General features: G+C 42.4%; 1 protein-coding gene across 1 annotated transcript in view; it reads right to left on the reverse strand.

Annotated features, from left to right (window-relative positions):
• IQSEC3 (IQ motif and Sec7 domain ArfGEF 3) overlaps nt 1–14,421 on the reverse strand; it is a 99,168-nt gene extending 84,747 nt beyond the window's left edge. The window contains exon 1 of the mRNA XM_065742639.1: nt 13,934–14,421. Within this exon, the coding sequence (XP_065598711.1) occupies nt 13,934–14,421 (488 nt within the window). The remainder of the gene's footprint in view (nt 1–13,933) is intronic.
• Nucleotides 14,422–14,642: the final 221 nt, after the last annotated feature.

The raw sequence follows: 14,642 nt of genomic DNA on the forward strand, positions 1-14,642 counted from the left end.
TCCTGTAGTATCACTTCCTCCAGTTCTCTTCCTCAAGTTGTAGATCTCTTACATTCACCTCAATTCTGACCAGCAGCACCTGCTTTGTAAATGAAGTTCTGGACTTGTACTATCTCTACTCGCTTAGTAGAGGGTAGTTGTTGTAGGCAAAGTGTACTGTTTCAGTTTAAATGAGAGCATCCCCTGCTACAATGTTAGAATCAATAAATACATCTTAATGTTTGTGATTAAACAAAGCTGTAACTGGTGAGGATCTTACAGCACCATCTACATCCTGCTCAGAAACAGTGGCAAAGAACGCTGTTAGATCTTTTAGTTCCATGGCTTGTGGTCTGACAGATGATACTGAAGTAGGCTACCTTTGCTTTTAGTAGTATCAGTTTTCTTACGCAACTACATTCTTTGTTTCATTTGATAGCAGAAAAGACAGCATTTTGTTTGCCCCTGTGCCCACCTTTTTATGCAGTCACAAGTCTCTGAAGCTCAGCTTCCTCCTGTTTAGATGTCTCTATTTAGTCCTTTCCTTCTTTTAGCATGAATTACTTCTTGGTTACTCAGAGCTTCTTCTAAAGCTGTCTCTGATCCTTCTCAGTCCAGGTTCAAAACGTGGCCACTTACTCTTTGAAACACAAAATACAAATCAAAATAGCTATTCTTTTTTTCTACAGTCATGACCACACCACTGAACAAAACAGTCAAATATAAGTTCTTATTAAAAAAAAAAAAAAAAAACTATTGAGAAAATCTTTCTTTCAGTCTTTCCTTACTGTTGAGTTTATTAATTCATTGGGTTCCTGAAACCCATTTAAATCTTCAGGTGTAAAAGCTAGATATATATGACATGAAGCACATCTCACTTAGACTATTACCCAGCTAGTCATGAGTGAATATATATCTGATATACTTCTGCACCTCTCATTCCTTCAGACTTTACCTCTCTGCACAGAGATGTATATCAAGAAGAAGATGTAGAACAAAGATGTATTCTCTTGTGAATTAATGTGTGCCAGTTACATGCCACTCCACCTTACTGATTAGCTGTTCAGAACCTGCAGACATGAAATGATCCCCATTCTCCCACCAGCAGCTACCTTGGAGTCAAGTTACAGAAGTCTTCCTCATAGCCTTGTTCTCAGTGGTGTTGTATTCATATGTCATCACCACAATGTAACTGCCATCTGTGCTATTGGCCTCTTGCATCAGAGCTACAAAATTGAGGCTTGAGGAGGAAAAAGAAGATGCAATTGTCCTGAGAAAGAGAAATGGGCTGGGTAATTCAGAATGAACAGGAAACGCTGATTGGAAGGAGCAAGTGAAGTAGGGAGAAAGGGTCTCCTCCTGGGGGCCAGTTTCACTATCTCTAGCAGATTCACAAATGTTTCTGTTGCTATCAGGAAAAAAAATCCAGTCCTGAATTCTGTGCATAATGTTAATAAAAGGAGTAGTAATTGAAAAATGTAATGATTAGGTGATACTTCAGCTATTTTTGTGAGGCATGTCCAATTATCTTGCATCCCAAGGGCCAGTTACTAATTGGGCCTCCTGCTAGTGTTCACCCCAAGGAATTCAAAACAGCAGCAAATAAAATAAAAATGGAAAGAAGAAAAACAACAAACAAATAGAGCTTGAAGATGAAGAAAAGAAAGCAAGGTCCTGATTCTATGGGGTACAGAGTCCTCTCAGACTGAAGGAATCAGTATCCTCCTACAGCACGTGCTGAGAAGAAAAAGTAACCAACATAAGTAGCTCCATGCCAGTAGGAGGAAGGAATTCTAGAGAAATCCAATGCACATTCACATCCTGAAGGCATTCCTGCCCTTGTTCCAGATTGCTCTTGTTGTAAGACCCTGTCCAATGAGACAGGAAGAGATAATCAGACTGAACTAATGGAATACTGTTACCATCAAACACCATACCAAAAACAGGAGGGATGGGAGAAGGCAAATGCTCTTCTTATTAGTGGAAATGAGACTCTCAGCACAGAATCCATTAAGCCACATATATCCCCTTAGATGAGGCAGGAAGAATGTAACATAGCAAGGCTTAAAGACTGACTGCGTGACTTGATGTTTGCATGTACTGCTGAGATTGTGTCGGGAGGTAGGGATAGAGGCAGCAGACCCACAGTTTGGCTCTGTATTGAACAAGAGAAGAGGGAGAGAGAAAATATGGCTGTGGGAAGAAGGAATTGTATCTTGCTATGCTGGGGTTTTTGGAGAAGGAACTCTGTCAACTTGTTATCACAGCTGTGCATGCGAATTACTTTCTGCTTCCCTAGCTCACATGCACTGCCTACCTCTGTGGGAGGCTTTTCCTTTAGCTCCCATGAGAGGAATGATTTTGGTGTCTTCCACATGTTTGCTGAGCTGTCTCCCATCAATCAGACTGAAACTATAGAGACCACAGACTCTTAGCTCACCTACTTCTGCTACCCCATCCTGCAGCATTCTTTGCAAGTTATAGTGATTGACTGCTGCAAGGAATAAAACGTGTTCCAGCAACTTAGGTATCGCCTTTTCGCTCAGATACACTATGTTGCTCAACCAGATATCTATGTAAACACTGCTGGACTTACATGCAATGCCTATTCACAGCCCTGCCAACGTGAAACCACGTGTCTTAGTTCCTTATATTCAAGATTCAAGTTTATCTCCAGCTCCTGCTGCTCACTCTTTCTAATGTCTATATCTGACACCAATCAAGAGGGCTGTTAAGGATTTTTGGCCAAGGTCTAGACCGTTATCTGGGAAAAACTCTTCCTGATATCAAGCTGACCAAAGAGTGAATCAGATTTCAGTATTTAGGGCAATGTTATTTATGCCATAATAGTGGCCTTGTAACATTTAACACTTCTTGTCCTGTTTGTCTCCTTCTTCCAAGGCACTACAGCTTACTTGACAGATCAGTGCCCTGGAACGCAAGTTGTGCTCTCAGCTTTGGACAGCCATGTGAACTCAAGCAAAACATTTTCCATCTTTTCATCCTCTTTAAAATGTGGACTGCCTCTGTAAGCACTGAATGGTCTACTGATAAAGAGTAATGCAAAAGAGTTAGTGGTATTATTATTACTTATTCTTGCGTGGTCTTTCTATCATTCATCTTGCAGCAAGATATTAAGTTTACATATTTGCTACTTGCTGCCATTTTGGATAATGGTAAGGAAACACACTGCCGGCATTCCACTTGCAAATAAGTGCTTTACTTCCCAGAACACTATATAATATGTGTATATATGCTCATCTCTGAAATGCAGCTGTTTCTGGTATAAGATATGAGAGTTGGCCACTGCAGTTTTCAATGAGGCCTGCAGCAGAAAAATGGCTCTGATTCCTTACTGCTCTTTAAAGTCATATTATCATTTGTGCTTGAGGTATTGGGATATGAACTGTTCAGTGAGGATTTGCTAGCATTTCAAACCAATGTCACAAAAGAGAGAATAACTTCACAAGAGGAAAACAATTAAGAATGTGCCCTGCTGTCAATTAGGCAAAATAATGAGAGGAATGTAGTAACAGATTTACACCAACACGTGAACAGGGATAATACCCTTATTGTTTGTGAGTGCGTCCTGTGAAAGGACACAGGTGGGTAAAGTCCTTGACATCTGCCCTTAAAAGCAGGTGTAAGCATCCCACAGTGATGAGAACTAGTCACATATACTCTGGGCTTCCAGTAGCATGCTCCTTCCTCGAGCACAGGAGTTGCAGATTGTGAGGGTACTTTGAACCAGTTAGTATCTGTTAAGTGTAATGTTCAGCATGTGTGGTCTATTATTAATTTCTCCTGAGTAGGAAGGTTCATGAAAACAGAACATAAAACCCTGTCATTCCCACTCTCCCCCTACCTACGTTAGGGTATCATTACAGTCATACACATAAATGAACCAGGGATTCAAGCACTTCACAGCCTCTGCAGGATAAGGTTTCTGGGGCTTCTGGTACTTCTGCATTCTAGTTTCCTGTGAGCCTTTTCTCTTTACCCTTGTAATTCTGGCATGCTGCTGCCCATTCTTTTGTTGGTTTGTATCTCCCTGCACAGACAACATCTGCAGAAGCCAGAAGAGTGGTATATCCTATTCTACAACTACTGCATGGAGTTGGAGAGCATGTAGGTACACACACTCGTGGTCCTGAGGCAATGCTCCAGCCATGTTTTCAGGCTTGGGATTTGATGAGCAGGCTAATATAGACCTAAAACCAGCCTGAAGGTTGCACATAGCTGTAGTCACTTCTCATCCTCTTCTTCCCTTGCTACTAGTATTTCCTCTTCTACTGATCTCTAAAATAACTTGCTGAAAGCAACAGAGTGTGATTCTTCTCTTAAAAAATAAGAAGACACTTTCTTTCACATTTAGGAGGATAAATATCTTTACATATCTTGAGACTTTTTTTTTTTTTTTGCCAATGCTTTTTATCCGTCGAAGACACACTCTGGTATTCCCTGTCTTCTTGGCTGTACGTAAGCCATGGTAAAAGAGGTGACAGGGGTGGTATAATAGTTACAGACAGAGCATGTCTACTGAAGTCAAATATTTATGCATTCAGCCTGATAAACTCACTCCTTCCTTGGCAGGAACAAGGGACCAGCAGTGGATGTTGCTGCAGATAACATGGAGATCAGTATTTTCCCAAATGAGTAATGAATTCTTGGGGGAAACATTACAGCAGTTGGCTGTGCCATCCCAAATGATTGATATGGCATGTATGCACACAATCTGATAGACTAATAGCTATCTCAGACTAACTAGCCCCAGTAATAGGACAGTAATAAGGCAGTTCAGGAAGAACCACAGCATTAGATGACATATACAAGTGTTATCTCTCATCTCTTCAAATTTGAAGCTACATAGTTAAGTGAGTTCAGCCTCGTGCATTTAAGAGATAATAGAATCTAGCTCTTAAGACTTACCTGGGTTGCAAAATAGTGCAAATTACTGATCAGAGCCATTCAGTCTACCTATATTAGGTATTTGACTGGATATAGATTTATTGGCACAAGACATTATACAAGAAAGTTCTTCAAGACAGGTCTTTGGCATGAGAACCAAGGAATGATCAAGAAACAAATTCCTCAGATTCTCTGCAAGTTCAGATGAAGGTTAGTGGTCCCACGTATGTGGGTATCAGCACAGGCCCTCAGGACAAATCCAGATACTCATTTACTATGGTGAAAGAGGCCATGTGAGTACCTAGACAGACACAGGCAACTCATTGGTGTCATACTGGAAATGGACTTGAAAATTAAAAGCCAGCAAATGAAAGAGAAGAACTTTGTGACAATGCTGAAATGCAAAGATGAAACTTTTCATGGAACAACCCCAAAGAGAGAAACAGTATTTCTCATGGTGGGGGGTAAAACCAAGAAAGGACAGGACTGAGCTTGATTCCATAACTGAAGTAGGAAGGGAGGTCATAATCTCTATAAAAGTGGAGAGGTCATTTGGAAAATACCACCGTGTATAAAGTCCACTAAGGACCTCAGGGCCAAAACCACACCTCTCCAGGAGGCAGATCTGAGAATATTCCACAGAGGTGGTGACCGTGCACACTTAGCAGCAAGAAGATACAAAATGCTGAGGCTGAAGGAGGTACTGTCAGAACAACTCTCTCAGTGGGCCAGAATAATGTGAATCAATTTGGAGGGCTGCCTGGAAATCTACATGAGAGTGATGAACAGATTGACAGCGAGGTCCTGAATGTTAATAGAAAGTTCAGAATTTGAAAAAAAAAAAATTTCAAGTATAGAAAGCCTGAAGAAAACCCCAAGACTCCTTAAGGTTTGTAACATTCCAAGTGTCAATTTTATACTATTGTTGAGAAAGATGTAGATGCTTTAGAGTGTTTCAGCAAATATAAACCAAATTATTTGATACCAACTGTCTCAACAGTAGCTTATGTCCATGTAAACATTGGCAAGTGGATTAAGATGATCCACCAACTTCATAAGCAGAGCTAGGAGGAGCAAGAGCCTCCATCTGACCATGGTAGATCTCCATCTAGGTGCCCATTGGATTCCTACAGTAATTTCCTGATTCTTCGTAACTTTAATATTCCAAGGCTTTTAAAAGGCATACACAGAACACTAGCTCTATAAAAGGGTCACAGATTTGGAATGGACTGTTCAGCCACTTTGAAGCACTGGTAAGCTAATTTTAAAAAATTATCTAGGGATATATCTGGATTCTATAGCAAAATATGTTTTTGGGACCATATATTTTATCTTTTCTAACAAAGCACGTCTCTACTTTTCTGTGTGTATGTGTGTGTGCATTAGTTCCTACTTCGTAACTAAGCCAGGTTTGAGTGAGTAATAGTGATCTCAGATAGGGCAGAAGGGAGAGAACTTTGAAGTTTCCATTGAGGAAAAGGCTGCAGAGTTAATTGAACTCATATAGAAGTGTCCATGTTGGAGAGAGACGTTATGAGAGCCTCAACATCAGGAGAAACTTAGATCAGAACTCACTTCTTGTCAAGCGTTAGAAAACGTCACCTTGACACATGTCTTTTGGAAGCCAAGCTTCGTTAGCTCTGCAGCTCTCAGACCCCCCTGGTTCTCACCTAAAAGAAGGCAGGAAGGACAGGTTTTGTCATTTTTTCTTTCTTATTCGAAAGCAGTTCAATTTCCCCAAAACATTCATTCTCAGATGCGACTAATCACGGAGAATATTGATCCCATCCTATCCCAGTCAGAAAGTTGTAACTTCAGAGTACGTGAAAATAACAGCTGATCAATGAACACAATCTTAGCAAAGACAATAAAAATAATACCTGTATAAGAAGCAGACTGTGGGTTCATGCACAGAGTACAAGAAAAAAAGAAGTTATAAAATAGAACAAATATATCTTTATAATCTTGCAGTAGCAAAACTCCAATCTTAAATTAAAATATCATATGAAAACATTGCAAACCGATTACGTGGAGAATCAGAATGTTGTTTTGTGTCTTTCTCATTGTTCAATGTTATCTCTGCTATGAGTCGCTATTGCTATTGTCAACACTCATTTACACTAGTGGATGCATGTGTATCTGTGTGTGAAGACAGATACACAAAATCTGGTACAGATCCTCAGGTGATGTAAATTCCCATGGCTGTATTGACGTCAGTAAAGATACTCTGATTTCCTCCAGCTGACAATTTGCCTTTCTGTATGTAAAAAACACAGAAGCTGGGTGCTGTTTCAACTTTGCTCTTAGACACGTTAGACAAATGCTTATGCAAATACATTCCATCTCATACGTGCAAATAAACATATTGCCTTGCAGTACACATTCAAACAGCAACGGGAGATTTATGCTTCTTCCTATGCTGAAATGTATAAAAAGCACTGCTCCTGATCTGCCTCCCACTGTAATCTGTAACAATATATCCCCAGTTGCTTTGCTACAGATCTTAGAATATACAGAAATGAAAGGGACAGTCCAGCATCAGAAGTCTGTTAAAATATATTAGGAGGAATTGAACTTTGATTTTAAGACTGTTAGTCCAATGATCTAACTAAGAGATCTTTCCGCCTCTTAAACAGGGCCACTGAGCAGAACAAATCCAATAGAAAACACTCTCATTTTCTTACCTAGACCTTAACTAAATGAAATTACAATCTGCAGTATCGATGAATGCAAGAATGTTATTAGTTTATTTCAGGGTACCCTTCTCTGGGGGAAAAAATAACATATAATTTTAAGAAACGGCATGAAAAAGAAAGGAAAAAGTGGTCCCATTTCAGGCCCCATCTCCACCAACAGCTCTGCTCATTTGCTCTCACATGGCTCTATGGAACCAAGTAGCAGACCAAATAATGATCAGAGGCTACAGGTAATTTGTGACAAATGAAATATTTTCCATCTGTTACGCAGAGGAATATTTCTGGCTATCTATAATATTTTTCAAAGGGAGAAATAACAAGTTTTACTTCAGAGAATGAAGGGGAAAAAAGAGAAAGAAAAAACACTGCTGAAAATAGAAGGGGGAAAAAAAGCAACAGAATGGTTCTAGGGGAAATAACAGAAATATTAACTCTTAAAAGACTGTAAAAACTCTTTTTTTTTACTGCTTCCACTTCTATTCCAATGAAAAAAAAAATCTAGATGGTCAAGATAGGGAAATCACTACAATTTAAGACATCAGCTTGTCTATAGCTAATTTGCTTGCAGAAATATAATGTATCAGGGAAGCAGTTATTTTGAATGAGTAGAGAGAATGCAAAATTAAACAAAGACCAAAGTGCTAGGTGACAAGCTCTGCTCTGGTGTCATGAGAGGACTTGAAAGGCATCCCGAGATTACTGCAGCTTACTCTGAGAAAAAGTGCAGATAATTTTATGTATGGCAGAGGTGTGGATGTGTATAGTCTGTGCCTCATATAAGTAGCCAGCTGCTGCATGCATAAACCACTTACCATGCCTAAACTGTATATTCCTGTGTGCACGTCATTTCATGAAGGACATGGAAATATCAGTCACTCGTTGCAATCTGAGAACGGTTGTTCTTCCATGCTGTATGTGCAGCACTGAATGGAGCAGCCCGCCTAACAGTCACCTGGCACTGAGTCCCTGGCAGGAATTCCCAAGGGCATTTTTAATATCTATTCATTTGGGGCATTTTTCCTTTTATAAAATTTCCAAACAGTCATGCAAGAATTCTTTTCATGGCTAACAGTGTTGCCATGTGAGTCCATTGCTTCTGAAGTCCAGTCCTGAGCCTCAACCTTGGATCTGCCTCAAAAGTGACACAAAGATGGCCAATACAAAATATATACAAGAAAGGTGTCCTTGCTACCGGTGAAGAGCAGCCTGGCTACAACAGAACATATAACCAAGTGACATAAAATTTTCTCTACCTAACAAGAAAAACAAAACAACGTATCTGCATTGCTCCATTTGAGCATTAAAAGATGCACATCTTTTGCTGTTGCTTTCAGCCTCGGCTCCTCTTCTTGAAAGGTCTTTGTGATCACAGGCTCTGCTCTAACAGGGCTCAGGACACAGAACCCAGTAGCATCAGTCCAAAGCACAACAAGGTAGTATTTCACACGGATTCCTGCCTTGTTACTACCTCTTGAGGCTTCCAGACAGCCAGTGAGGTTTCCTACAGTGGTATTTTTAGGCCTTGATACTGTGTTCTTCTGGACAGGATATTACACAGCACCCTGCAGGTACTGTCCCTGTGGGTGGAATTTTTCATGGCATCTTTACAAGTCAATTCCAAACCCATCATTTCATCCTCAACTCTCCCTAAACAGAGACTTTTTCCTTCTCTTTCCTCATTTGTGATTTCTTACAATGTAGTTATGAATCATTAATTCCATATTCGTTTTCCTGGGACTTTACAGGCCCTGATGCAGTGTGTTCATATCATAAAGTCTTCGTCTGATTACCATGTGAATGGAACCAGTACAGATATATCCTAAAATGGGATATATTCACCCTTTCTTTTTTCCTCTCGTTGTGATCTTTCTTTCGGTCTCATCTAAGCAGGGCTTGAGCATCTATTTAGCTGTGCCAGTGTAAACCTCTGTCTGTCAATAGAAGCCAGCTTACAGCAATGTACTCCAAATAACTTCTGATGGTGAAACTATGCATCGCTCACAGAGATCTGCAGAACCCAGGGAAGAACCAGTGGAACTATTTCTGCTGTGTGAAAGCTCAAGGGAATTGAACTCCAAAACAGGCTGGGGGAAACATGAATCTAAATGAATGAAAGCAGAGGGCAAATCACCCAGAGTGAAAGGAATGGGTATCTAGGGTATGGAAGTAACTCAGAGTTCTTCTGCCCTTTCTTTTACTTTCTTCTTTTTCTTTTCTTTTTTTTTATTTTTTTGTTGTTTTGTTTTTGTTTTTGCTGGTGCAATGCGCAAACATAGCAAAATATGTTAATAGTAAGCCATAATATTTACAGTTATTGTTAGTATCCATTGAAATCAGTGGGATTTTGTCTAACGCCTTTACCCTGGAGATAATCCATAGAATAGAACATTAATGCATAGTTAAAAAGAAAAAATTATGGAAAACAGCACCTCTGAATATGCAATATCTTCAGTTTAAAGTTACATAATTGAGCATTTGAAATTAAACAAAAATACAGCAAACAGCCTCAGACCACAAAACCAACTGAGTCTAACATTGTATTTTAAAATGCGTCTCTCTACTGAGATAAGAAACACTATCCTATCCCAACACAAAATGAATTAGTATAGGTTTCAACCTAATGCAAATCCATACAAGCTATAAGACCTCTGGGAAAATTTTAGAAAAATTCTTCTAAGAGTTCTGAGAGTTTGTTTTGCATGAGGAGATGATCTTACAGAGCAAACACAGACTAATAATTTAAAGGAAGTATTTAGCTTCTTTATGTCGTGCTAGACAAATACTCTTTCTACACCTTGTTTTCAGCATTGGTGACATAGTTAAGAGAAGACCTGGAATGCTATGCAGAATGCTTGTAAATTGCATCCATGCCTTTCAATGGAAAGAACTATAATGGAATACTGGCTATTATTCTAATTGAATTAATCAAAGTGAGTTTTCTAGATAATGCACTAAAATCTGAAGTTGTTCCAGAGGCAGAGTCCCCATCAGGAGAGCTTCACTGACAAAAAGGACAGCAGGATACAGGCCATTTAGAGTCAATGTGCTAAATTCAACCCTGTGGCATTTCTCTGACACTCAATGACTGGAACTGCGGATTGGAAAAGAAGGTAGTTTGCTGATAAAGAAGGGAAGGAACATTTATACTCCCATTTGATGATACTTAGGGATGGTCCCTTAAGACAAGAGGCTGCCTAGTAAGAGTGATCTAAGCTATGCTAATTTGGCAACCTGTATTTTTGAAGCAAAACATTCCATGACGAATGACCTTATTTTTTTGTTTTTTAAAGCTGTGAGGTGCTTATGCAATAGATTCCTAAGGTAGAAAGAGACAGATGCCGTGGAATAATAATCAGCCTAATTCTTGCCGAGAATCTCTGCAAAACCTTTCCACTTCTCTCTCCTTTCATAGGTAAGCTCAGAGCTACCGCTCGCACACAGTATGCAGCAACAATTAGCATGCCTCCACAAAACTCAGGGATTCTTCTCTTCTAGAGGAGGATTTATGTTTTTCTCTCTTTAAAAATGCATTTAAACATCAACAACTTACTAGAGAAATCTAACAATGAAAGTAAGACTCAACTTTTCTTTAAAAGAAGAGATGCTTCTGTTGTTTTTCTTTGCAAGCCCCTTTTGGGAGACTGCCCTACTTGACATGAATAGTCACGTGTGCCCAAAAGCTCAGCTCATCACTTCTAGCCAGGGCTTGAGGTGAGCTGGGCTGCAAATAAAACCTCAGCCCTAGCTCAAAATGAGCAAAATCCCTGCGCTGTGTCTGAAGTGAGAAAGGGCATCACTAGTACGTTTAAACATGCTGACCAGAACCCCCTGCTTTGTGATGCAGAGGAAATTCCATTACTGGGTAGTGACAGACAGGCATCGCCTCGGTGCTGCTTTCGCCACTAATTTCAGCCACTGCATCTCATCAGGTTAAAATATAGAGTGGCCTTTTCTGTAGCGAACAGGCAGTTCCTATGCTCTAGGCTAAGGGGAAAAAATAGAGCACACTGAATTTCAGGGTTCATAATACAGGGAAAAAAAACACATGTTCAAATTTAGGGAGAAAGGAAGGGAGCGCAGATAACCTAATCTGTGTAAGCATCAAAATATGTGTCCCCTGCTGTCACACGGAATCCAAAATACAACTCTCAGGTTTGCCAGCTGGATCACAAGGGATACTGGGCATGCTGTCAAATAGGTGGTAAAAGATCCTCCACATCCAAGTTGCCGTTAAGTTAGATTTTGCAGTCTCTTTGATTTCCTTCTAGCAGTTAGAGATGAGAGAGGGTGAAGCTCAGTAAATACAATCAATGGGTAAAAGAAAGAAACCTGCAGGAGTGAGAAATGTGGACCGTTTTGCATCTCTCAGATTTCCTTTCCTACACAAACATTTTGGTTTGCCTAAGCTATAGAAGGAAACAGAAGCAGTCTATTTTAATCTTTCTGAGTGAAGAGCGCTGCAGGGATTGCTCTGTTATCCCCAGCAGCAGCCTTGACTTTCCACAGAAAGGATACATCCTTCTATCTATCTGTCTGTCTGTCTATCTATCTATCTATCTATCTATCTATCTATCTATCTATCTATCTATCTATCTATCTAATACAGATTATGGTACGAAATGTCAGCAATCAACAGTGTTCTTAATGCACATCTCTGTGGCTCAGGATATGAAGATAAGGTTGGCAATTCTCCCCTCAGCCAAATCCCACTGCAAAAATCTCAGATAAGGAGGTATTTAGACTTGTGCACAAGAATTGATTCTTCAATCTGTCTAATGACGTATGTTAGAAACACTCTGTTCAGCAGGAACGAAAGCCGTTGTTGATGTGATGTTTCTAACAGAGCCTTCACTGCAGAGATTCACTACTTAAGAAACAATGGTGTTGATTATGCATTTTTATACAGGTTTCTTGCTGTAGTCACTTCAGTGACTTAAACTAAGCTATTCTGGACTTACAGCAGGCAGCATGAGCTCTGGATCCGGCCCTGTGCTCTGTCTTTTTAAAACTTCATTCACTGCATGCTGAATAAGGGCCAGATCCTTCAAATGCAAATGCTTACAACCTATCTAAGTATTTTCTGTATTAATCACAACATTTCCTTTAAGCTGTGATTGCGACATTGGTTCCTCACAGTGCAGTACTTTAGGAGCATGGACCTGTCCTTTGAGATTCAAGAATGCCTTCGCCGTACCTAATCCTTCAATAGTATTTCCTCAATAGTAATTTCTCCGAAGATTTTCACAGAATCACGTGATAGATGCTCTGCTTTTACAAAGTGCTGTGACTCCACTCAGCATCAGCTGAAAATCCAGCTCCATGTCACAGTTACGCTTCTGTGTTCAAAGCCAACATGAGAGAGAAGGGGCCCTTTTATTTCAAGTGTCAAAAGAGATCAAGAAAACGTTTTGCACTATACATTGTGCTGTGTACTGTATTCGTTTTTGACATGACTACAAGCAAAACAATAGGGATCATTCCAGGAAAGAAACGTGGATCTAGTTTTGCTACTTATTTTAGCTTCTTTCTTACGTAAAAGAAGCTACATTAGAAACCGTGCTCCTTCTCTTCCTAACTTCACTACCTGGATTCGAGCAGAAAACATTCCCCGGCTCTCAGAGTGCCTCAGCATAGCCCAGTACAGCTGTAATTAGCAGCTGGTGAACCGATGGTGTATACTGGATATGTAACCCAAGAAAATGTGACTCTCCAGCAGTAGCTTCTTCCACCACCGACCATCAGGAATGCTCATCCTTGTTTACTAGACACGCACGCACATAGAGCATTATCAGTATTCAGCTCTAGTATGAAGCTTTCTTCGCTGGAAAGACCAGCAAAAATACTTTGTCCTTTTGAGGAGCTGGATCAGTATCAGGTGCCACTCGCCAAAAATGTGGACCTTAAGGCAACCGACACAGAAGTGCGGTATGCACCGTATATGTCAAATACACAAACGGCATCTGTATCTCTCTGAACCCACACACATCACGTGCGGCATAACGCATAGCCGAGACCCGAGACAGGAAATCCCAGCTCTCGGGAAGGAGTGGGGATTTTCCTTGCCGAGAAGACGGCTTTTTTGACGTGTACCGGCGACTTAAGGCAAACAGAAGCTGTTGTCCTCAGCAGAGCTTGTCGCCGCCTGGGCTGCACCGCACTCACCTCCTCAGCGACCGATTTATCTAAGACAGTCAACGAGGGCACGGTGCTATGTGCGAGCAGCGCGGGCGAGCGGCCCGCAGACACCCGCACTCGGAGCGGAGCCCGGCTCCGATCCGCACTCTGCCCCCTCTCCCGGGGAGGGATTCCCCAGCCACCCACACGCCGCCCCCTCTCCCCTCCTCACTCACTCCGGTCTCCTGCTCAGGATGCCTTTGCCGATGGCCTGGGGGGCCTTGTGCTGGAGCAGCGCGGAGCAGCAGCCCTTCTCCCTGCCGTCCTTGTCGGCGGGGTGCTGGTGGGGTTGCGCGGCGGGATGCTGGTGCCCGGCGGCCCGAGACGGCCCCGCGGGCGCCGCTTTGCCCGCGGGTTGCGGCGCCGGGAGCTGTTGGTGGTGCTGGAGCGGCTCGGGCTGGCCCGGCGGCGGCGGCGGCGGCGGCGGAGGGGTCTGCTCGGCCGGGGGGCCCGGGGGCGGCGCGGGGGCGGCGGGGGGCTCGGCGGGGGCCGGCTGCTGCCCGCGGAGGTTGCGGTTCTCGGTGCTCAGCTCGTCCAGCCGCCTCTCCAGCTCGTCGATGCGCTGCCGCTGGGTGTGGATGAGGCTCTGCTGGTTCTGCACGATGGCGGTGAGCTCCTTCAGGTAGAGCACGGCGCGCACCGGGTTCTCCAGCAGGCTCTCCATGCCCCGGCTGCCGGACCGGGCCCCTCCGCCCGGCCGCCGGCGCTCCGGCGAGAGCGACGCTGGCTGCGGGGAGGTGCCTGGCCGCCCCACGCGCGCACACGCATACACACACACACACACACACGCTCACACGCGCGCGCGCACCCGCCCGACCAACGGGGACCGTGCGCGGGCACGCGCGCGGGGAGCGAAGCCAGGCGGCTCCGCGCCTGCCCCGGCCC

Source organism: Cyrtonyx montezumae, unplaced genomic scaffold (genome assembly GCF_038088225.1).
Source record: "Cyrtonyx montezumae isolate F1298 unplaced genomic scaffold, pur_monq_1.0 scaffold_3, whole genome shotgun sequence".
Taxonomy (NCBI): Eukaryota; Metazoa; Chordata; class Aves; order Galliformes; family Odontophoridae; genus Cyrtonyx; species Cyrtonyx montezumae.